This window comes from Colletes gigas, unplaced genomic scaffold, assembly GCF_013123115.1.
Source record: "Colletes gigas isolate AHSC1104 unplaced genomic scaffold, ASM1312311v1 Colletes_gigas_Sc00011, whole genome shotgun sequence".
NCBI lineage: Eukaryota > Metazoa > Arthropoda > Insecta > Hymenoptera > Colletidae > Colletes > Colletes gigas.
Genome location: NW_025106640.1, coordinates 2130312 through 2155604, shown reverse-complemented (window position 1 = coordinate 2155604; position 25293 = coordinate 2130312). Strand labels below are relative to the sequence as shown.

The 25293-nt window shown below is 40.2% G+C and overlaps 1 protein-coding gene across 7 annotated transcripts in view; it reads right to left on the bottom strand.

The window, feature by feature from the left end:
- LOC122398311 (protein tramtrack, alpha isoform) overlaps positions 1-25293 on the bottom strand; it is a 60013-nt gene that overhangs the window by 1220 nt on the left and 33500 nt on the right. For 5 of the 7 annotated variants that reach the window (XM_043398040.1, XM_043398039.1, XM_043398042.1 and 2 more), the window contains exon 5: positions 7351-13953. In XM_043398040.1, the coding sequence (XP_043253975.1) occupies positions 13262-13953 (692 nt within the window). In that variant the 3' untranslated portion in view covers positions 7351-13261. Of the gene's footprint in view, positions 1-7350; positions 13954-23423; positions 24766-25293 lie in introns of those variants that run through there. The other 2 variants (XR_006259179.1, XM_043398045.1) reach the window with 2 other exon arrangements.

Genomic DNA, 25293 nt, shown 5'->3' with positions numbered 1-25293 from the left:
GTACGAATTAAGAATAAATAAAATATATATGAATATACTTGAGTTGTACGTTTTTTAAAAAAAAAAAATTCTACGTGAATCCCTTTTAGAAATAAGTTCTGCGTAAACCACTGGACAAGACTATGGGCTTTCCAACAACGAAAAAAGTTCATATAAGTATGTATCCTATTTGACTTTGTTCCCTTGCGAAGAGTCATAACTATCTTTGTACCATTCAGGAAGATCTACGATCTATTTTTTAATTTAGGAACAAATTGACGAGTCAATCCCATGCAAATTTCTTGAGCAATGAATTGAACGAACTATCGCCCCACTTGATATTGTGCATCGCCATATTTCAACAGAGTTATTAGACGCTTCTCGAATAAACGATTTCCTCTCTATTGCAAATAAAACATTCAGATTCCTTGAACCGGTCGAATTACTTATTCAGTCAGACAGTCGTTGACAAATGCTAGGAGCTTTTAAAATATTGCGAGACTCTATAGCAGGATGCATTCTTGCGACGGTTCCAAGATGACCATTCCGAGACTAGCGCTTCCTCTAAAGGTAAGTAGCTGCGCATTACTGCGGTACAGAAATGGCCATAACTCGGGAACAAGGTCAAATAGGTCATTGGTAGCTCATATTAATGCTCGAGGTTGCCCCGGAGCATTTTCCCTGAATGACTCTGTGGGAGCTCCGAGGCTAGCACAACTTGAAATACAACGTTTGGATGAACTTCTTTCGTTGTTGAAGCTACGGTTCGCAGCTTTCGATGCACCCTGGACATTGGACAAATTTCAAGTTTGTAAGTCGATTTAAGTGTTATAGACTGTGGCGTACGAGGTTTGACCGTGGGTACGGGTAAAGCAGGGGAATGATCGCGGCGTTAGAGGGTAAGACTTACGTCAGAGGTCTTCCGGGCCTTCTTGTTGGCCGCCTCTTCCCTGTTCTCGTCGTTCTCGTTGTCGGAATGCCGCGAGCTCAGGTGACCGATGTAACCCTTACGGGACTTGAAGTAAGCGTTACAGCTGTGGCACTTGAAGAGCGGCGCCGGTTGGGTGACCTGGGTGGAGACGTGGACTTTGTACTTGTGCCTGTACCAACGGGTTCGAGACGGTAGGACCTCGCCGCACCACTTGCAGACTACGGAACCGTCGTTTTGAATGAGGTATTCCAGCAGCTTGTAAAACAACGTTTATTTGGTTTTTTCTCTCTCCCTCTCTCTCTCTCACTTTCTCTCCCTTTCTTTCGTTTGATCATCGTTTCTCGCCCCACGTACGACTTCTCGACCCTTTTTTATTAGTATTTTTTTTTTTGTCTCGCTCGTTGGACAATTTAGCTGCGGGGGTTACAACCAGAATCGTTTACGACGTCGATGCACGGATCTAAGGCGTTTCAACCGCGACGCAACGGTACAAACGTTTCACGCTGGCCATCGTGTTGCCAAGCGCGCATTCTCTGTACGTCCTCGAATTCGCTAATGCGACGCGCGAGGAATATATTTATGTATTTCTCGGTGGCGCGGCGGAACGGACGAACGGATGCACCGACAGAAAAGGTGTCAACCGAGATAAACGAGACGAATAACGAGATCATCCGCGGAGAAAGTCCGGTTCGACGAACCCGGCCTGAGAAGTATACACGCGCGGACTAATAAAGGAGATACGAAGGGCAAACGAGATAAGAGACGCGCATTAAGGACGCAGAGGACTACTTTTACAACCGTACCGTTCACGCCGGGTGCTTTCCATTCGGCTGGTTACAAAACAGCACGAGATATCTCTAGTTCATTGCCAATGGTCCGTGTCTGCCGCTGCATCATCCGTTTTTAAGGATGACGCTCTCTATCAGGGATGCGCAGGATCTTCTGCGCACCTCTGGTAACAAGGCTTTGAGAACTTCGAATCACAGAAATGATACAATGTTTCGAGTGCTCTATTCTTGTTGAAATCAGTTCGAAAAGAGTACAATTGGAGACCACGTTTGTAGGTACAGCGACACGTCCCATACAGCCATTAATATTAAACAATTCTAGTTGCGTTTGTTATTTCTACGGAACAATTGTTTTACTTAAAAAGGTTTCTACCAGCCTTTCAACGCTAACAAATTTTAAATAAAAAAGTCGTGAGCGAAAGGGTCGCACTAACTTTGTTATACGCTAAGTAAACAAGTGTTACAAACATTTTATTTTGCATAAGTATACAACGCCTGTAACGAGAAGTTTGATGACTCACACGCTTTATTATTATTAATTTTTTTTTTTCTTTGTATTGTTCCATTGGGAACAAATTCGTCGACGAATGTTACGTACAATTCGTACGTAAGAATTTAATAATTTTCGGCTAAAACTTGGACTAAGTGAGTTCCACACAGCACAACTAATTTTCTAACACCAATTTTCACTATAATGATTTTCACTACTACACACTCTATTGGACGACGTTATTTTCGTTGGTAGGCGATCAATGCCTTTCTTATTGGTCGTCCGTACGTTTACTAATAATTTCCTATATGCAAATGATCGAATCTACGTACGCGTCTGCGTCGTTCAAACGAAAAGAAAATCTCGATAAGGCGTTCCATTTTTTATTTCACGCGGTGTCCCCAGAATTGTGCGAGTAAATTTAGTGAAATATTGCCTGATCGGAACACCGTTCGTTCTTTCATGTTGATTAATAAAAACGTTGCACTCGCTATCTCAGATTGTTATCCGTATTGGTGGATCATGTCGATAAATATTGTATTATTTAACTGAAACATTCATTCTTCCATGGTGAATACTTAACAAAACAAAAACTGTTGTATCAACGGATTAAAAAATACCATCTGCATTGATTAACGTAACAAAAACACTATTGAACAACTTAAATGTTTTGCTTAGTAAAGATGGGGTCATGATTTGGTCGAGACTTTCTGTGGTGAAATTTGGCTTAAAATGTAGAGGTTCATGAATGCAAACAGAACACAAAGTATCAATCTTTGTATGATGTACACGTTTGCAAATGTCCAGTCAGATGAACAGACTTAGCAAACGTGATTACAGAAAAGATTATAGAACAGTAGAGGTGTGTGAAATCATGATATATCAGGCACAAAAGTAGACCTGGGCACTTCTAAGGTAACATTCCAAATAACATATTATTTTGTAGTATTAGGATAGCATTCAGATTTTCGTAATTGTGTTTAGATCAAAATTGTGTTCTGATAATGAATTCTGGGCCTGGTTTACAACTTATGTTTGCAGACTTTTGAATCATTTCTTTGTGGTAAGAGTATTGCCTTAAACAAATAGTTACAAAGATTCTTTTGGCCAGTTTGAAATACAAGCAAAAATCACAAATGAAATTTACCCTGGTCAGGCCCAGAGTTGATTGGGCCTCACAGCCAAGGAAGCAAGGAAATGGTTACAAAGATTCTGAACTATTTCTTTTGGCCAGTTTGAAATACAAGTAAAGATTACAAATGAAATTTTCCCAGGTTTGGCTCAGAGTTAATTGGGCCTCACAGCCAAGAGGAGCAGTGAAATCGTTACAAAGATTCTGAATTATTTCTTTTGGCCAGTTTGAAATACAAGCAAAGATTGCAAATGAAACTTGCCTAGATCAAGCCTAAAGTTGATTGGGCCTCATAGCCAAAGAAGCAGAGAAATCGTTACAAAGATTCTCAACTATTTCTTTTGGCCAGTTTGAAATACAAGCAAAGATCACAAATGAAATTTACCCAAATCAAGCCTAAAGTTGATTGGGCCTCATAGCCAAGGAAGCAAGGAAATCGTTACAAAGATTCTGAACCATTTCTTGTGGCCAGTTTGAAATACAAGCAAAGATCACAAATGAAATTTGCCCTGGTCATCCCAGAGCCAAATGGGCCTTACAGCCAAAGAAGCAGAGAAATCGTTACAAAGATTCTGAAGTATTGCTATTGGTCAGTTTGAAATACAAGCAAAGATCACAAATGAAATATACCCAAGTTTGGCTCAGAGTTGATTGGGCCTCACAGCCAAAGAAGCAGAGAAATTGAGAAATTGTACAAAGATTCTGAACTATTTCTTTTGGCCCAATTTGAAATACAAGCAAGATAACAAATTAAATTTGCCCAGGTCAGGCCCAAAGTCGATTGGGCCTCCCAGCTAAACAAGTATAGAAATCGATCCCTACATTTTAAGACCAGTTTCATCCAAAGACCCCTATTCGTCCAAATCGTGACATGCCCTCGTTAGGGGCCCAACAGTCCCCGACTAGCGCAACAATCGAAACTCTAATCGTCGCTATAAATGCTCTAACAAATTCCCTAATGCCCTCGGTTGCACGAGAATGGAAAGCACCCTATCAAATCCGCGGTGGTACGGGCCTCCGTAGCGGTCTTCTCATGGTCTGTCCGATTCTGTTGGTGCAATGTCCGCGAGGACGCGGCAAACCGCGCCTCTTCCTCGTGCTCGTCCACCGAACGAAGCCAGGCACAGGTGGTGCACTGCCTGCCGAAGCAGTATCAAAAGCAGCAGACCAACCAACCTGTTTCCTGACCTCCGGCTCGGCGTCCCCGGACTCCGACTTGGGCAGCAACAGTTCGCCCCGATCCTCCTCCCGGTCGGTGAGAAAATGCATTCCGCTTACGACCCTCTCGGACTTGATGAACGTGCTCCCGTTCCCCTCGCTGAAATTGTCCTCGCCGGTTCTTGTCGCCGTCGTCGACGACGGTGGCGGCGACGACGAGGTGCAAATCTCGAACGTGATGTCGGTCGGAAGACTGGGCAGCTGGTCTGGGTTAGACATGGAAAGAGAACAGGTACAGGATTGTTAGTTATCAGACAGTCTAGAGATTAGTTGGAGCTGGATAAAGAAGTCGACGATTCACCAGAGGTTAGAACCTCGATTATGGCAAGCAGTGGTCGCCATTGTTAGCAACAAAGTTGAAGACTACTCATGAGCCATAAACAACGGGGATGCACGAATGACACCTTGCGACAATCGAGGCTCTGCATACAGAATTTTTGCACATTCATAAAACGTGAAGTCTCATCAAGCATCTTGATTCGATTTCAATGACTATCTATTTTTAACCTTTTTCAGAAACAAAATTAATTTGTGGTAATATGGGAATAAAAATGTCCTTTTTCATTTCGCAGTTCGAGGCATCGTTATTAAAATACGAGCAATTGAAAGTTTTTCGTGTCTCGGTATCAAAGCTTGTATCTCGGTAACAAAGCTTGGAATTGCAAATGTTATGAAGGATTTTTTACTCCTTTTTGGATGAATTTTTGTTAACAAGTATTGATTTCTGGTATCAATGATCAGAATGAATAACAATCCTGTGAGAGAAAAGGGTAAAAGGTGTTATAGAAAAAAAATTAAATTTTATAACATAAATGAAAATAAATACATCATTAGTAGAAGGTAATACTTGAGAAAATTGTGAACAATAAATCCTTACGCTATATGTGAATTAATTACAATGGTAGGTATACGATATTTAACAAACAGTAAAAACGAAACACTTATATTTTTATTGGTGGCTCTGTTCTTATTTCTATTAGGAATATTTTGTTGTAATCTTTTTTTTTTATATACAATTATAGTATTTGCTGATATTTATATTTTCTAACCGAAGATTAACAGTTTGGAATGAAACTTTAAATATTAATACCTTTTAAAATGACCTTAAAAGTTTCATTCTCACTGTTGATTTTAAATTGGTAAATATAGATATCAGAGATAACTATAATTGTACACTTTATTATGTAAGTATTTCCTTCACACATATATTATTCTTACAACTTTCTGCCACAAGCTTTTATTGCAACATTTTTACCATTCTGTACATTTCTCTCTACATTAGATTTCATTGTATTGCAGATTAATATCATATGTTGTTTCTGTAAAGCTCCAAAATAAATTGGATAAAATAGCGAACAAAGTGCTTGGTGAAACTTCACATTTTTGTTGTATTAAGCAATAATCCATGTTAAACAGAGTTTAACACGTTCGCTACCACGCGTTGCTCTACACAAGCTGAACATATTTAATATGCTTATCTGTAATCACTTGTAAATTATGTTATATACATAAGTTGCATAGTTGCAAGAGAATTCTTAAGATGGTGTATGAATTCTTTTCATGATATTAACGTAACATAGTCTGTGGTCAGAGATGGGCAAAATTATTATTTAGTTATAAATTTCGAATAATCAATAAAAGATAAGTGTTACAATTGATCAAATAAAATATTGCCCATTTCCAATTATCCAATTGAATGGTGGTAGCGAACGCATCGTGGAAATGGGAAACATCTTTCTGTTGAATTAGGTGAACAAGGAATTTGCAAATTCTGTTCCTGAAAAATGAAAGAATTCGAGCGTTCCCAGACTTGATATACAAGTACTTCGCGAATCGAATTAAAAGCTATCTTTATCGCGTTATTAAATTCTTGAATACCGTTGAAATTTTATTTTGATCAAAGTTCAATTATTACACATCTATTTGGCCAGCGTGAAACATGGCGCGCGCGAGCGCCGTTATTTATTATTAAAAGCGGGGGCCAGAAGACTGCCGTTACAGAGAGTCTCTAAAAAGATGTGCGTTTCTTTGTCTTGCTTTAATGAAGGTTTGCGCCAATCGATACAACAAATAAACGGTCGGATAGACTATTGCAATGTATATCACAAAGAGTTACAAAGAAACTACAATTAGGTAAAAACAAATAAAAATAATAATAGTTATCAAACTGTTATCGCTCTTAATCGCCACCAGACACCAATTAATTATAGGTACATACGTACGTACATTGAAAACAAATGTACAGCCGACGACCGACGATCAATGTGCGAAACGTGCAGCTTTGCTTCCTTTATTGTTACTGTTATATGATATATAACTAACGCGCCTCCATCCCCCAGATAGGATGGACGGTACAATATAATATAACATAATATAGTATTTTATATATAATATATAATAGATTTTCTGTATTCGCAACGTCTATATTTCTTAACAGTTCTCGCAATTTTCATTATCTATTGCAAAACGTAAAATTACTGTGTCGAACGTTCGTGTCTCGATGTCCTGCAAAGAATGCTTCCCTTTGTTAACGTTTATGCGTCAGCGTAATTGTTCTATGTACCGCGTTTCTCGCCTATACCGAAACAGAGCGCTGCGCGACGTCTCCATGATGTTTCCGTGCTTAATAAAAGTGCCAGTACTCGTACGTATCGCTACTAAATATATAAACATATATATATATATACACATATATAAATATTTGTATATTTATACATATATAAATATTTGCATATTTATACATATATAAATATTTGTATATATATACACACATATAAATATTTGTATATAATACACACATATAAATATTTGCATATATTTATATACATATAACGGTGATCGTAAATTTGCTAAAACTCGCTTGCATTAATTTTTATTAAATCGAACGTAAATTCTCGTATTTACTCGGGACGCCATACTGCGTTTTCGCCTTTTTCCAGAGTTGACAAAGATTGCAGAGAATGTGTTTACGCGATTGCTTATCCAATACAAATTTTTTTTACCGACAGTGAAACGAGTAGCGAAACCTTTTTCAACAATTTTCGAAATCGATTAAACTAAATTCTAATATTTCGCGGCGTTCCGACGACAGACGAGAGAAAAAAAAAACAAAGAGCGTCGTCACCTCAACTCAGCTTCGAATGATTCGCGAAATTCGCCCGCTTGTTCAGCTACCCAACACGAATAAAATTTGCAGCGGTCAACCATCTTACATAAATACAAGTCGATTCGTCGGAACGACGCGATACATGAAACATCCGCCACGTTGGCCGAGCAAAAGTGGAAACATAGTAGGCGCCGCGTTGTGTCGCAAGCTGTAGCATTTTAACGCTCAAATAAAATATCTGCATTATAAATATAATAACCGTTTGTTTGCATTCGTCTGGCTATCCTCACGTCTCGTTCCCTAAACGCGTTGCTGTGGTTTTCATTTTAAAGCCTAACGCACCTTACCGCGCTAACTAATTACCCGATGATACAATTAAAATTAAAAAATAAAATAAACGTTATTTGACGATGACAATAGTAATAGGTATAATAATAATAGAACTCTTACAGTAGTGGTATAAAACTAAAACGTAAGAAGTAAGGTAGTCACAGTGCATGGAAAAGTGGAGAAAAAAAAAAAAGAAGAGCGACACGACCGTCCTGAATTGCTTTTGCACACGTCGCATGGAAGTGGAAAATTTTTTTAGAGGCTCGCGATCAACACACCCAGAGGCCTCGTAACGCACGCGATAGACGGATTCTGTCTTTTTTTTTTCAAAATAGAATTCCCTCTCGTTAAACGAAATCAAGCGGAATTGCATATGATGCCCGTTGTTTTTTTTTTTTTTTTCTTTTTTTTGTATCCATCGCATATACGCAAATTCGTAGTCACGATACGTAACACATATACCCGGATCGGTTAAAGCCTAATTGTACGATATGTATACCCGAATGCGTTCACGCGCGCTTAATATCAAAGTATAATCCGTTCTACGACGTATCGACGATCCGACTGGACGTAGAAAAAAGGCATGAAAATATATAAATTTCTGCGCAGGGGGGAAGGGGGGAGTGTCGGTTCCTTTCTCACGCGGGTGCACATTATTCCCTCTCACGTAATATATCTCTTTATATATATTCTTTTAAATAGCTCTCTCGCGACCAACCATCATTCTGACATACATATATATCGCACGTACACATCCACGCTCATTTTCACATGCTATCACGCCGTTATAACACCGACGTCGGAAGACCAAAATACTCCTTTCCGTTCGGTATTCGTTCGAATGCTCTCTTGCAGCTCGGATATCGGGAGAAAAGGGGCGGGGGATGATTTGGGTTTCGGGCGTTTTGCGTCGGGAGGCTCGACGAGCAAATACTTCTAGTAAATTCGTAGAACTGTGGGGCAGGCAGCATGGATGGAAAAGATCCGTGTAATATCAGAGCTCGCAAAACTGTTCGATGTCACCGACATGTATAGTTGGGAGCGCGAGCGTCTGTCCCGCGGGGGCGTGGCCTAAGTGGGAAACTGTTCTCAACGTGACTGAGACGCGTCTGCGCGTACTGCAGGGAGAAACGAGGATCAGTCTTCGAAGGAATCATGAATTATGTTCTTCTTACCCTAAGACTGATCTTTCTTCCTTCCAACAATACCTGCATAATCAATTTTCAGGAATAACTCAAAGTGAGTGCTCGTTTGTTGATGACAATTTTTACACACGTTGCTTGGTCAAAAATGTTACAAAGATGGCGTCGAATTTTTTGGCGAATACGCCCCTCTCCCACTCGGGACGGAATGTTCGCGCTCCCTTTATACAACTTTTCCTGGAAGTACTCAACGGCGCGCTCGTTATTGCTAATTATTGTACAAAATTGCTGCGTTTATTCGTTTCGAAGCGCCCAGATGAGAACCAGACTTTTCTGTCGAAGGAGTAATAACAACAAAGAGGTACGGGGCGCGACGAACCGTAAACATCTCAATTCTCGCGCGACTACGTTGCTTTTTCGTATTGTCAAACGGACACGGAGGAGCGATAAGTAACTCGTTATATCCCTACGAACGAATCGTAAGCTTCGTTTGCGTTAATTCTATTCAGCGTGATTCTCGGAAAAAATTTACGTAATTCGACCTTGCTACGTCTACTCTGCGGTGTCCCAACACCGGAAAAAAAGAAAAGAAAACGTGTTAATAGCGTATCATCAAATAACAGATTTTTTTTTCTCAGATTTTTAACCGAACGAACGAACGAAAAAGTATATCGTAATATAATATAATATAATATAATATAATATAATAATATAATAATAATAATAATAAATCGAAGAGAAAAAACAAACGGTCTAGACCCGAACTAACCGAGGCCCATTTTAAGTACACAGGATCTCCCATTTTAATATCTTCGTACTAATATCTGCCAAACTACCGATTACTCAACGAAATATTTCAGACAAAAGTTATCTTATTCCGAGTATGACTTTCTATCCTACGCACTGTTTTATAGTATTCATTGCTTTAAACACAATTGTATGCCAATTGTTAGCTGGTATAGTTCACACAACGCCAAATCGTTTCATTGAATAACTTGTGGTTCTGGATATAATTGTACGACAGTATTAAAATGCAACACCCTGTATATTATGTTTGTATACATATAACTTTCTCTATAACGTGTCCGTGCTTGCGTGTGCATATAACTTATATACCTAGTAATAATAACCAATTTTATCGGTGCTTGTCCATAGCTAAAAGTTAATAATTCTTATCAAACAATAATATTAATAGCAATAATTGTAACGGTGATAATAAAAATAATATTGTTTGCTGCATTAATAGTAGTGCAAGTAATGGTAAATTGATAATGATAATAGTAATAATTAATAATTGGTAATAACTATAATACACTTTCCCAGAGAACCTGTACATATACCGAGGCTGCTATGCAGTATAATTCGTGTTCCTTCTCTTTCTCTCTATCGGAGGCGCTATCTATCGAACTCTACGAGTCTCCTGTGCTCGTAGCGAACTGTTATAAACTCTGTGATAAATATACATTTTCTTCTTCTTTCTTTTTTTTTCTTCTTTTTAACATTTTACTAATACGCTTCGCTACGCACCATTGGAATCAAATCTGTATGGCTTACAAAAACAATTAAAAAAAATTAAAAAAAAAAAAAAAAAGAGAAAATCCTGACTACGAAACTCTGCACGTTCATTATTAAGGGGTTCACTTAATTACTTTGCCTTCCACGGTATTTTCGGATCCGTTCGAGGAATTGGAAGAACGTTACTATTTTTTTTGTTTTTTAACCTACAAGCGAATGACACGTGTCGTAGGCGGAGATGAATATACGCATCTTTCTAAGAACGCGATCTCGCTCTAACGGTAAAAGAAAATGGAAGTATCTCGACTGTGACTATGCAGAGTTCTACGCAGACGTCGAAGGGACTACGAAAGGTGCAGTTTTAAAATAACCGAGAAGAAGAGGGAACATATTTCTAACCAACGTTTCACATATTGCCTGCCAAAATTGAAATTTCATTTGAAAAAAAAAAAGAAAAAGAAACGAACGAAAGAAAAAAAAATCGAAAAACCTTGTACGTTAAAGCATCGACGCACTTTTAAAGCTATCATCACGGTACGATCTAGAAGAAAGAATGAATTACTCGTACTAACATCATTTTGTCAGTCCCATTGTTCGTATTGCTTACGTTACTCTGTATCATCGCTAAACCGTTAATGTAAAATTTCTTTTTTTCTTTTTGCACAATTTTTATACACTTCTTGCCCGTGATACGTATGTATATATACCAAGCTATCCTTACAAAAAAAAAAGGAAAAAAAAAACAGAAAAACATCGATAAAGGCACGAGAAAGCTCGTTAGTATTCTAAGAATAATTTTCTTCTTTGTTCGCCGATGTCGTTAAATTTCGATTCTCAAAAGATAACGAGAAAAAATTGGAATTAATGCAGACTACGCCCGCGTAAAATACTGCGTCCATTAAACAATTCATTTGTTACGCGGGGAGGGGGTGGGGGAGGTAAGAAGTGGGGGAGGAGGGGAATAAGATAGCGGGAGCCCGACACGACGAATTTGTCGGCGCTGTGAAACAATGGTTTAAATACACGGGCACGCGTGCACGTAAGCTCGAGAAACGTCGAGAGGGCTGTTTCTCGGTGAAATTTTAAAATGTTCGTCGACTCGCGAGCCAAATTTCACTTTACGCGTCACTTACGCCGCCGCGCGCGTTAAAACGCGCCGAACGCACGAGCGAGGGAGAACAACCGGAACGTCGATCGGCTCACAAGCATTGCGCGCTATTGCACGGTTCAAGGATCATATAATACTAATGTACATAGAGGGGCACATCGCTCGAGTAGCCACGTTCGAGGACAAACATCCTTCGTAGGGGCCGTAGACGCAACGATCTGTCACACAGCAAATTGTAAAACAATGATTGACGCGACCGTTTGTAAATTGTCGTTACAACACAGGGGGGCACTCACGGCACGCTTCGAACAAAATTTTCCATGCCATTACATGCGCACGAACACTGACAGCGAATCTGTCCTCTTCTCAAGCACGCTACTCACAAGATAAACGAGCAGAAAATGCACTTGTTTATTGCCGCGATCCACGCCAGCCACTAACGCATGATGGCGGCTGACGTTGCGCGCATCCGTTCCGCTCAAAGCGTTCCCAGTCCTATGGTGCCTACGCGCTATTATGGGACCTCTTAAACTTCTACCAATGACAGAGTTTAGAGAATTTTTAATCCCTTTCAGGCCCACAGTTCTTGATCACAATTATAGTAAATATGTCAAAAGCAACACAAATTAAAAATTTATCGACGAATTAAGAATCATTGAATCATGCAGAGATTATGCATACTGTTACTAACGAAATTAACAGAGTATAACTAAGAAATTTGATTACATTTATTGCCATTAATTAGATCATTAAACACTGCTTCGATTTGGCACAGTATCTATTATAATCAATATAGAAATCGATATTATTAAATTGATATTAAAAAAAGGAACTATTATTTCTGTAAAAGCAACTCAATACTATCCTCAATCACCCCACAGTTGGTACTATAAAGGGTTACGAAAAAAACTAATCCACTGACAGTGTTCGTGAATCTGTGCAGTGCACATAAATTCGTTCTCAGTTCGTGCAGTATAACTCGTCGCGTCTACGGGCCCCTGTTATTCTTCGCGATCGATCCGTCGCGTTGATCTCCTCCACCCGGTCGCCACGCGTCTCCGGGGGGCTCTTCTTCTCGAGCGACAACCCGTCGGGCTCCTCATAACGACTAACTCGATTAAGACTTGGGGGATCGATCATCGCGGGGGTGAGATGGGGCCATGCGATTGGTCCACGCGACACACGGTGTTTGCACATTCGGAACGGGGGGGGCAGACTGTTTCGTTTCCGCGTATCCTCCGTGACGCGCCACGTTTCGCGGACAACTGGGACTTGGGGGGACACCGCGAGGAGTAGCACGAAACTTGGTTTCGATCGCCCCCTAGACGCGGCCCCGCCTGAACACGGACACGATCTTCGTCGCGGACGAGTGTTTCAACGTCGTCCTCGCCGTCGAGGTCCTCGCGTTCCTTTGGGTGCCGCTGGTCGCGGCGGTTTCCGTTCGTCCGTCTTGGTCGTCCGGCGTCGTGGTCGTTCTTCGTGCTGGACCGATCGCCACCCCACCTCGCCCTCGCACCGCCCGCTAAGGCGAGAGAAAAAAGCCAAAGGGCACGACGCAATCCTTGGGCATGAAGCAGTCGTGCACGGTCTTCATGTGGTTCTTCATCTTGTCGGGCCTGGAGAACTCTTTGCCGCACACTGGGCACGGGAACACCTTTCTCTGGTGGCCCTCGTGGTACAGGAAAGCGTGCCGCTGGAAGCTGTACTTGTTCTTGAACGTTTTCTGTATGTCGAGCTTCGCGCACTCGGTGCATTGGTAGACGCCCTCGGAGATCGAGGCGTAGCGAAAGAGATTCAGCCCGCGCACGGACATCTCGGTCAGCTGCTCGGCGGGATCCTGCGAGTGGGAGGTAGCGCGACGTCTCATGCGCCTCTTGGGCACCTGGCGACCCGGAGGTGCGGACATCGTGCCGATCTGGTGGCCGCTGGTGGACGAGTTCGTCGTCGGGGTGCTGCTGCCGCTGTTCTGGGCGTTGTTTCTGCCAGTGGCGGGCGACGCCGACGAGCTTCTCGACGGCGCCGTGGTCGTGTTCGTGGCGGAGTTCGAGGCCGCGGTGGACGTAGAGCTCGTCGTCGTGGTCAATGATGTTGTCGCGGTCGATCTCGCGCTCGATGTTTCCGTGCTCGCTTGACTCCCCGAGGATCCTGTCCCGAGGTTTCGTGTCTTCTCTTTCCACGTCTCTCCATCCGATTTCGTACTCCCCGATGAGAAGTCTGCGAAAAGATTTCAGTCAGTATCGTGACAAACTATGATTTAATGCTACGACGTTACGACAATTAATATAATCAAAAAATACTTTGGCAATTGTTTCTTATTTTTTTTTTCTACAATACGGCTATGTGCGTTACATGCAACTGCTAATTGTAATTTATATATAAATATTTATCGATACTGTTCGAATGTATAACTTGTCCAGCTTTATTATTTTTTTTTTTTTAATATTCACTTTCGATTTCACGGCGAGTAATAAAGATGGAGAAGTTATACGGTTCGCCCAGTATATTCGTACTGCATACTTTAACGGCGTGCAAACAAAAGTGTGAACAGAAACAAAATTTCAATGATACCTGTAAATAAGAATTGTAGCGTAAAACATAAGTTACTATCTACTTAATTGAGGAACAATGAGGATAAATGGATTCGGGGTGTCAACGAAAATAAAAAGTAACGTTGATAAAACAAAAATAAAACAAAGTATAATCGTACCATATTTTTTTTTTTTTTAATAAGTTGCGCGACAAAGTGTGCCGTTCTTACGTTTCGTTTAAGTGTAGTTTACTAGTAGGATCATAGCACAAGTGGTCTATCTACAAGAAAAAGGCACACGTAAACATACATCGATAGACAGATTCCAAGGGCTCCATCGATTCCACGCTGAAAATTCGTAACGAACCGTGTATCAACTTAATCAAATCAAATGACCACTGCAACGAAAGACGAACTCATCCTTTGTTTTCAAGCTTATGGCATGAGTAATTTTGGTACACGCTGCTAGACACACTGGAAACTTTCCAAGTTGAAGCGCCTAAACGACTTCGTAGGAAAGACAAATGTCGCTGCAGTCGTGTACCAAATCTGTGCAACAGATTCCCCTGTCGCGTTTCGTTGTACTAAATTCAATCGATGCGAGAAACGACAGACTCTACACTTACATACGTCTCAACGATCGTACGCAACGAAGATATCTAATTTTTTTTGGATCGTCAAAATCGTTTCTCTCAACGACAGAACGAACAACGCACGCGCACGATAAAATAAAACGAGATTGTAACAAGTTCAACAGCCGGGCGGGCTTATAAAAATGAAAAAGTTAAATGCAACGAACAAACCATGTACATATATATATTTATCTTTTTGTTGCTCTCCAAATGTTTCACTTTCCTTCATTGTCCGGACAAGTAAAAATAATAAATCAACAATACGCGTACGCAACATGCAAAACAAAAGTCCATAAAAAATAATAATCGCTTACTTCCCGTCGCGACCGGCCTTCGCGAGCAGCGTTCAACGTTCCAAGCGTTACAGCGTTTTTTTTTTTCATTTTCTCGCGCTTAAAACATATTAGATCACAACGCAGAGATCGCAAAATTCGTTCGATATTTTTTTTTTTTTTTTTTTTTGGATCGCCGCGTTCGCTTTTGCTCGAGCCGGCCGCGGCTGGGTAACCTTAACAACTAAAGATCGTCCCGTTGGCGCCGTGGATCGCTGTTTCCCGTCGGTCACGGCGATACTTTACAAGTAATCGAGTAACACGTTCGCTAATGAGAGTCGTTTAAATAATTGCTCGCGACCGTTGTACACCGCGGGTGATCGTCGCCGGACGACCAACGGGACGCATCATCCACAATCGCTAAAACGAAACTAAATAAAAGTAATTTTTGGCTAAGTGTAACGGTGCTTCGTGGTGAGTGCAGAGAATTCTCGAATTTGGCGTGTTTCGTAATATACGTTTTTCGTTCGCGGACCAATCGTGAGATACGCACGGCGGCTACGTGATATACGATTTTTGTTTTCTTTGTTCATCGAACCCGACTAAATCGAGAAATCACTACGATCGGAGGTTTTGGGGGAGGTGGGTGTTACACGGTTGTGGAACGCAACGCGAGATTAACAATTTTTTTGTTTGGTAGTCAACGCGATTCGATAGCTGCACAGAACTCGTGGCAAATTGATCGTCTGTGAAGGGTCTCTCGATTCGTAGTAACTTATGGCACTTGGATGGTGATTTCGCTTTTGTAATTCAATGTCCTCGAGAGAAACGAGGAGTCGCACGAGTCTCCGACGAATTGACACTCGCGTTCCACATACGTGCGGACAATTGTGTACGCATAATAACGGAAACGACAAGTAAACGCAACGAAAATTGTGTAAAATAAAAAGGTGTTTCTACGGGGCACGTTCAATACCGTGCTTTTGTTAATCGTTTTTGTGTGGTAATTACCTTTCGATTCAATGCGATTTAGTCCGCTTACTTTCCTCGATAAGCGTGTATACATTCGGGGTAGGGCGGTTCCAGGCCACTAAACTTATTAGCCACTATTGTATTTCTCGATACAAAGCGCGAGACGCGATTTTCCTTCTATTTTTTTCCCCCGCTCTTTTCAGCGATATACGGTCGCTGGAACATCCGTCGTTTCGGTACACTCATTCGCGCGTTTCCACCACTTTTTTTCTGCATCCAATTCACAGTGTTTCTTTCTTCCGTCGTTGGTTCGACAAAAATCAGATTCGCGGTAAATACGCAAAGTTTCGAAAAGAAAAGAAAAAATCGACGCGAGGAAACCGTCGAAACGTTGCAACAAAAAAGTGGTAAATGTTTCGGAGAAATCAAAAAGTAACATGATGGAATTTACTATAGTGTTATTGCAGTTGATGGATGAAGCTTCGTACAAGAAACTCGCTCGATTTTTCCACGCGATCGTTTCGTCGCCAGGGGAAAAAACGAATCGGATAAAAATTTCGCGAACGTTTCTCGATGTCGTTATCTTTCACGCAGGATATATAATAAACGGCGAACAACTTTTCGAGATTCGTTTCGACGTTCGTTCGATCGCTAGCCGTACGATAAAGAGTCTCATTGTCGATGATCGATCTTGTCTAAGGGTAAATCGCTGTCGACGAATCTCGCAAAGCGCGCGCGCGCGACAAACGGAGACGTGAATGCGTGTGTAAGACATGTCGGTACAGCGAGACTTAAAAATCCTTCAATTATAATCTATTGAACACCGTTCTTTTTATTATCGATAGTCATAATCAAACAATCAGTGCATATAAAATATACTAAGTCTACCCAGCGTCAGAAAAGACTCGTCTTCTCTAAAAAGTTCCCTATAAAATTTCACCTTATTATTCTGTTTTTTTTTTTTTGTCTTTACACTCATTTTACGACAAGGTCTCACTTATTTGGCACTAGATTGCGATCGTCGGGCGCGCCTTTTTAAAAAAAGGGATATACACGCGCGCGCCTGCGATCGCGGTCTTCATAACAATTTACTTATTACTTCCCTTCATCATCTTTCTTTCTTTCTCTCTCTCTCTCTCTCTCTTTTTTTTTTTCATTTTTCATCGTCATTATTTATGTCGCTTAAAAAGGCACCAAATCGGGGATTACACCGCTACATATTATTGGATCCCACTGAAGTACGTTAATTCAACGTATATATATAAAGTTAAAAGTCAACCACGTATCTCCATTTCTTTCATATTTTTTTTTGTTTTTTCTTTTTTCAACTCTCATTTTCTGACGCATCATTTCAAAAACTGCAACGACGTTAATAGGTATTATCAACTAGCGCTAAAATATATTCGATATAACTTTTGTTTATATATATATAATATATAATAATAATAATAATGATAATAATAATCGTAATAATATTAATAATAATCGCAATAATAATAATAATCATCGCAATAATAATATTAATGTATATGTACATATACATACGTATGTGTGTTTACGTATGTATATATACATATACGTACCATCTTTTACACCAGTTCGCGCATTTTGTATATGTGTCTCTCTCTCTGTATAGGTGTCTGTGTACATATGCGTGTAATTTATTTGCGATAATAAACTATGATTCTTTTCTTTTTTTTTTTTTGTAATATATATATATATATGTTTATGTATATATATATTTATATTTAATATATATATTAAAATCTATCCGATAGTACAGTCTGCTTTTTAAGCCTCGTAATTTACCTCTCTCTGTTCCTCTTTCGCGGTGGTCTCTTGCAACAGCGGCCGATGCCGATTAACACGTGGGAAACTTAGTATAATCGGTATTGACTGGTGGTCCCGCCCGTAAGGGGACGAATAAAAAGACGAGAATCGCTTGGACGTCGCCATTGCAAGAGCCACACATAAATATAATATATTCTATTTAAAATTTTCTTGTTTTTATTTTTTTTCGTATTCATTCCCCGTATCCACCCGCAATGTCCGTAGACTTATAAATTAATTAAAATATGTTCAACGCGAAACTCATCGACGAGACCTCAGCGAACCTACCCTCGATTAGCGTGAGAAATTCGCTTGCGTTCGGAACGTAATAGATCCAATCTGACGAAGTTAAGAATTAAAATAGAAAAGACAGGTGCAGATTCCGTCAAAATGGTTGCACTCGACTTTCAAACTTTCGTAAACGATTTTTCTTTTTATTTTTATCTTTTGAAATTAACCTTTGCCTGGACGTCGCCAAGAAACACGTGACACGTAATGCAAACCGCAAGGTACACACCACCTACAAACAATTCCTCATAACATTTCAACTTATTTTTTTTTTTTTTACGTCTTCTTCTTCCACTTTACTCGCTATGAACACTTTTTACAATTTGAACACTAATTTTGTACGAGCAACAAGGACCTCATATCGTTCCGTCCTTAGTCCACAATAAACACCACCCCGAGACCACTACTAACGTTTTTTTTTACTGATTGGCAACATGAATTTTCCTTTTATACAAACCTTAATTCTAAAGATTAACAACATTTAAAGGCAACGAACGTGAGCGAATGTTGTACGATAAATTTTCGTAGCAAGCTTCAAAAAGATCAACTGCTAAATTTCAACAATTTGTTTAGGTATCAGTTTACCCTGATCACGAGCCTTAAGATACCAAGTAAGGAATTCGATGTAAGTGAAGCGTACAACCTTAAACTCGCACACGTGTCATCGATAACATTATTTTTATTTCTCAATTTAATGTTTGCCAAATGACTCTGCAACTGTCTTTGGTCGCTTCAACAATCAGTTAAAATTTGTCACGCCCTTCCTTGTTTCGCTCACACGACACGATAAAGACGTTCAACGGACTATATATATTATGCAATGAATAAAATTTAAAAAAGGCAAACATGCTTGTCAACAAATATCGGAAACAAGAGTTTCGTTATCTCCCGAGCGATTTCTCACGTAAAAGTCGACTAGGGTAAACTAACACTCGTTTTCGTTTTTTTTTTTGTTTAACATTTTTCTTTTTAACGGACGAATAAAATTGGATTTCCCCCAAACGAGCTACTACGGAAGGCCTCCGATCGAACACAGGACGTTCGAAATCCGTCTGTCCCTGGCCTGTGATAAAAACTAATCGTCAACCAAGTATCGACAGAATTCAACGGGATCATTTTCATTACAATTTGGCAAAAAATTTATTGTTTACTGTTTTGTCTATGTTATCCATCATTCATTGTTTCTTTTATTTATTTTTTTTTATTTACTTTAGGCGATCCGAGAGCTCTATTTTTCTGCTGTACTTTCCACTCGACATCAACACGCTTTTTTACTCGCTTTCTAAGAAATCATTCTTCTTTGCCTGCCATCTAAAATTGAGTTAGTCTTAGCCTCTCAGTGATTATCAAACGTGAGTGTATTACTTTAATTATTATTTTGTTTCATCTTTACTTTAAATCGATATATAAGCTGTTTAGCCGCTGCCTCTTTGCACTTTTTTTTTTTTTTATATTTATATATCAACTATCAGTTTACACCCTCTCATAATGTTTCCACTTTGGACGGGCTTTTACGTTAACCCATCATCTTGAACACAACGATTTCACCAAGACCGGCCTGTGACCACCACCACCCGCCTCCTTAAATTTTCTGCTTTTCACCTTTTGTTTCGTTTAAAAAACATCTCCTCGCCCGCCGAAAATAATCCGCCCGTTTCACGGGCGGACACACACACTCTTTGGTCCATGAAAGTTCTTAATTTTGAAAATAATTGACCTGAGAGTATACCATTGATCAGCGAGTCAGCGGCACGGTCCGCCATGATCAGAAACACCTAAAAAGACATCCTTATAATTTTAGTATCTTTCTCGTCCCTATACGGTATTTTTTTTTTTTTTGTTTGTTAATTATTTTGTTTCGCCTACTTCTTCTATCTTTGCTGCCTGCCTAACTAATCGAATAAAACCCCTTTCTATCTGCCTAAAAGTACGCGTAATCGTGTTCAGGGACTGTCGATTGACAACGTCGGTCCCTGACTCCCTTACAACTAAAATTTTCTTTATCTTTGCAACGCTAGATATCTCTTGAATAACGAACGAACAACACTGGTCAAATCGTGGGCGATCGGACATGGCCGTACAAATCACGGTCTGTGCCCTGTCCTCTCTTTACTTTCTCACTCTCTCTCTTTCTCTCTGTTCCTCTTTCTCTCCCTCCCTTTCTCTCTTCTAATTTCCTTTATTTCCCATTTTATTTAATCCCACGTATTAAAATAACAACGAAGGTCTCCGTTACGATAATAATTAATTAATAGTAGCGGTAATAATATTTATAATTATTATTATTATATAGCCTCTAGTCGTCTAATGTCTATGCCCAACTAACGAAAAAATTTGTATATAAATCGTTTCGCTTCCTCTCGCGATTCATGCAAAGCCGTTCAGAAATTCTAACGAACGGTCTATGAACGAACGTGTTCGACTAGAGAGGATTCGACAAAGTGAAAAGTGCAAAATATAGTAAGCTACGATCGTATTTTAGTGCTGTCTCTCACGACTAAGCCTATATACCATCACTGTAGCCGTATCCCTTTTGAACAGTTTCATTGATCTAACAGAACGTTTCTCAACTCTCTCGTTTCGCTTTGGAGAGAAAAAAAGACAAAAAAAAAAAAAAATAATAATTGCGTATCCAGATTCATGGAAAAATCTGCGACAAGTAAGACAAGGACAAACTTTTAACAATAACAATTTCTACGACCCTGGATATGCACATCCTTGTCTTACGTTATTCAGCGCTCGCTATTTACAAACAAAAAAAGAAAGCTATAATTGTATCGATTAGTACTGATTGTTGAATTCGTGTTAACAAATTTAATAATGCCTGATTTCCACCCACGGTCGCATAGTTACTTTTCCGTCGTGGGTCAACGATTAAAAAGAAATCAACAACTCGTATAATATGTAAATATACTATACACGCAGCAAAACTATATATAAGCTTCACCGATCGAGCGTGTGAACACGCTTATTGTTCAATCGAGTACGGTACAGTACGATACGGCGTTAAGTTACTACTAAAGTGCCTTCAGTCTATCCAATGTCAGTACTATCTTGTATTTGGTGTCGTTAAAACCGTCCCTCTGCAGTCTTTCAAGAATTGCATGTCCCGTTCCGTTTATTTCCCCCGTTTAAAACCTCCGCCTTCGTTCCTACCCCCGCCCCTAACCCGCGGACTTCTTTTCTCTACCTTGGCTCCCTATTACGCTACTATATAACTTCGAATCAGGCTCAACAGCTTGACAACAGCTCAACGGCTCAACAACATGGCGAACGGTCATCGTACATATATATTGCATTTACTCAGTCTACGTGGTTCCCTTATTTATATCGTGTATGTGTGTACGTGTACGTGTACGTGTATGTATGTGTGTGTATGTGTGTGCATGCACTGCTTTGTATTATTTTTTTTTCCATTTTGTTTCCTCTGTCCGTTTATTACGTTATAAACGTATGCCATCTTGAACACGCCACCATGCGACACGTTTGATTCTCCCCGTAATATAACAGTCACAGAATAGTAAATTCTTTGTTGATTTGGACTCACGTATTTTTCTGCGATTTTTCATTAAATTCTATTTAAACTGATCCCCCGTCGTCGCAGAACTACGTTGAGACGATTAAACGAGTACACCGGTTCAATCATAATATAAACTCTTTGTATGCACATATTTTGCCTCTTTTTTCTTCCATTTTTTTCTTTTTTCTTTTCTTTTGTTATATTTGTTTGTTTGTTTGTTTGTTTGTATATATCCGCGACTTCCCAGCGATCGGGAAGGCACGCGGTAAAGCTCGTTTCGTTTGTAACTTAATGCCCGTTGTGTGTTACGCGCGTAAAATTGTTCCTCGAGAAAGGGAGCTGGTCCAGCTTATGAAACAGGCCGAGATACGTAACCCCTTTGGCGGCCAGTCTCGCCCCCCCGAAACTGCCAACTTCCGAACGAAAAAAGAGAAAACGAGCATCCGGGAAACGTGGACAATTATTCATTAATTAAAATTGAGAACGACCGATCCGCGAACAATAAGAGGTACTGTGTGTTCTAGATTTGACTTCGACTAATCTAAATTTGATATTAGCTGCTACCTTTAATATCATTTACGTAGGTTTATTTAAAATTCACGGCCTCCTCTTAACGACGGTAAGGACCATCCCAGCGAAACAGGAGAAACGGTTTTGAGCTGCAACCGGCACTTGGCCGCGATTGAGTTCCCCCTTAGTCACCGGAATAACGTTAATAGACGTAATTTCTCGTTACGCGTTTGTCATCTGTCAAACGTTCGCCTCGAATATGCTAAGGAATGAGTATACCGGGTGAACCACACGATCGTCGATCGTCAATGTTATTTTACAGTGGATCACATGGTTCCAAAGGTCCTTCAAAGCGATATTAAATTTTAACGTGTCTCTTCCAAACATTCCATTGGATAAAATTCCTATCTTTAAAATTCAAACTCACTGTGCATTGTTCACTTAATCAATACACACAAGTGGATACGAATCTTTTATCTAACAGTATTTAAAAAATCTCATTGCAGATGAAGAATCTAATATTGTTTGCTATCTTTTATTACTTTTAATTAGAAGTAGAATAAAAGTGATGAGTAAAAACAATGTTGATAAAACTATATGAAATTTGTTACTCTCTAACAAGAAGAGTTACTCTTTAATAAGAATGAAAGACACTAACTATTTAACAATTCTTTCTTTTAGAGCCCTCTGGACTCTATGAAGATTCTGATTAATGTGTCTATGGGACACAGAGTACGTGTGATTGAGTTCGTACAACAGATGCTTAATTATGTTCCCTTATTCACTTATGCCTCTATACGTACTTAGTACGTATACATTTATCTACTAAATAAAATTCTCTTTTCATAAAAGAGTCCATCTGGACCTGTATACAGAGTGTTCAGCTTTAAAATTTATATGAGCGATTCTAGAGGCCAAAATAGGACGAAAATCAAGAATACCAATTTGTCGATGAAGGCTTCGTTAAAAAGTTATTAACGTTTGAAGTTCCGCCAGTACTGAATTTTTTTCTCGAAAATACGCAGGATTTCGGGAGTATGTATAATAACAAAAAATGATTGTGATTGGCCCCCGCGGCTGCAAATAATTTTTCCAGAATGATTTGAAATTTTTTAATAACTTTTTAACGAAGCCTCAAGAAATTTATATTCTTGATTTTCGTTTTCTTTTGGCCTCCAGAATCTCCCATTAAAATTTTTCCCAGGGGTGACTGAACAACCTGTATATTGAGTTTTAAAGCTAAAGCCAAAAGTACGAATTGACCGTGCAAGTCCATGACTTGTACTCCATTTGTCTATATATTTAAAACGATAACCAAAGTTAAAAGGCTGCCCAATGGGTCAGAGGACCTTCCGGAACCACGTTCCCTAAGGTACAAAAGTATCAGTCCACGAATAAAAATGGCAGAAACAAGCAACTTACATGGTTCAACCTGTATATAATTAGCTACTATCTTAGACACTGAATCTGCCTATGGCTCATCCCTGATCCATCCCCCACAATTCTGTCCCTAAGATCAACTCCTATGCTAGCTGGTTCTCTCTTGGTTCGTTCGAAACATGACGATTTTTCATTTTTACAGCCATGGGTTTACCCCGGAAAGCCATTGACACGTACGCTCTCGCGTCTCGTTTGAGCTTCTCGTAGTGTTTAGCCTCTTTCTAGCGCAACGTTCCCCGCCACTTGCCAGGGAGAAATCGATCAACGATTTTTGTTCAACAATTGTCGACAATTGCACGACGCGATCGCCTGACTGTTCGCGACCCCCCGCGCGACGTAGGAGCAAAGAGAGTACTTCGTTCGTCTTTTCCTGTTTCCTTTCCTTCGTATCCATTCAACGTTTCCTTCACGTGACAGAGCGGGAAAGAGGCGAGGAACGTAGCCTGAGAAGAGAAGACGCGCCGGCAGCGGTCTACCGCTGTTGTCCCATACTACTGCTGCCACTGCTGCTAAGACTCATATGCGGCTTAAGGCTATGTATGATCTTCACGTGGGCGACCATGTTGTCTTTCCGCGTGAATTCCTTGAAACAAACCGGACAAGGATAGTACTTGACGTTAGGCTTGTGTGAGGTGACGTAGTGCCGGCAGAAATTACTGATGTGTGTGTAGGTACGATGGCATACGGTGCACCGGTACACGTCGCCCTCTTTCACGCAGTAGTCCCGCACCGAGCCCTCCGTTCTCTCGTTCTCGACCTTGAACGATCCTTCGAAGTCGCTCTGACTGATCTCCGACTCACCGGCGACCAGATTAAATATGGCACTGCTCAAATTGTCTTTCGACACCTTCTGCTCCGACTCGGAGTCGGAGTACTGCTGCGAGTCGTCCATGGACGCCGCTGCGGCCGCCGTCGACGACGACGTTTTCCCCTGCAGGGACGACGCGCTGTATTCCTTGCGAAAGCATCGCTCGAAGTTGATGCGAATGTGAGTCGGTGACTGCGAGCCACCGCCACTCGTCGTCTCCTCCGAGTCTGAAACGAAGAAATCTGTCTCCTTTAAACAATTCTCTACGTCCGCCCCATTGCTCGCGTAACAAGTAAACTAAGGACGGTATCGGGTACTCGACGCGTTCACTGTCCATCGACTTCGATCTCGTCATAAAACTGAAAAGAACATTCCAACGATATTAATATCTCAGTGAATAGTGAACGAGTCGAGTACGCGTACACTGCGCGACGACTGTCCTAGATCCACCCCCGAATTGCGTTATGCGTATCATAAAGTGAGGCTGGAGGTACTTCTACTTTTTACTAATATTTTTTTTTTTTTTGAGCTTTAAAATATAAAATTGTAATATGGAAAATACTGTTTAATTTTTTGGTGAACTTTGAAAACTGTGTTGGACACGTTAGAGAAAACTGAAGTTGCACTATGTTGTGTCTTAATGAATGAGTATTTTTGAAGATTGATTTCTTAAACGATGGCTCCAAAAATAATTGCTCTTTCTAATAAAAAAAAATGAATTGTGTTGTATATTTTTTTCAATGCTTTTTCTAAAT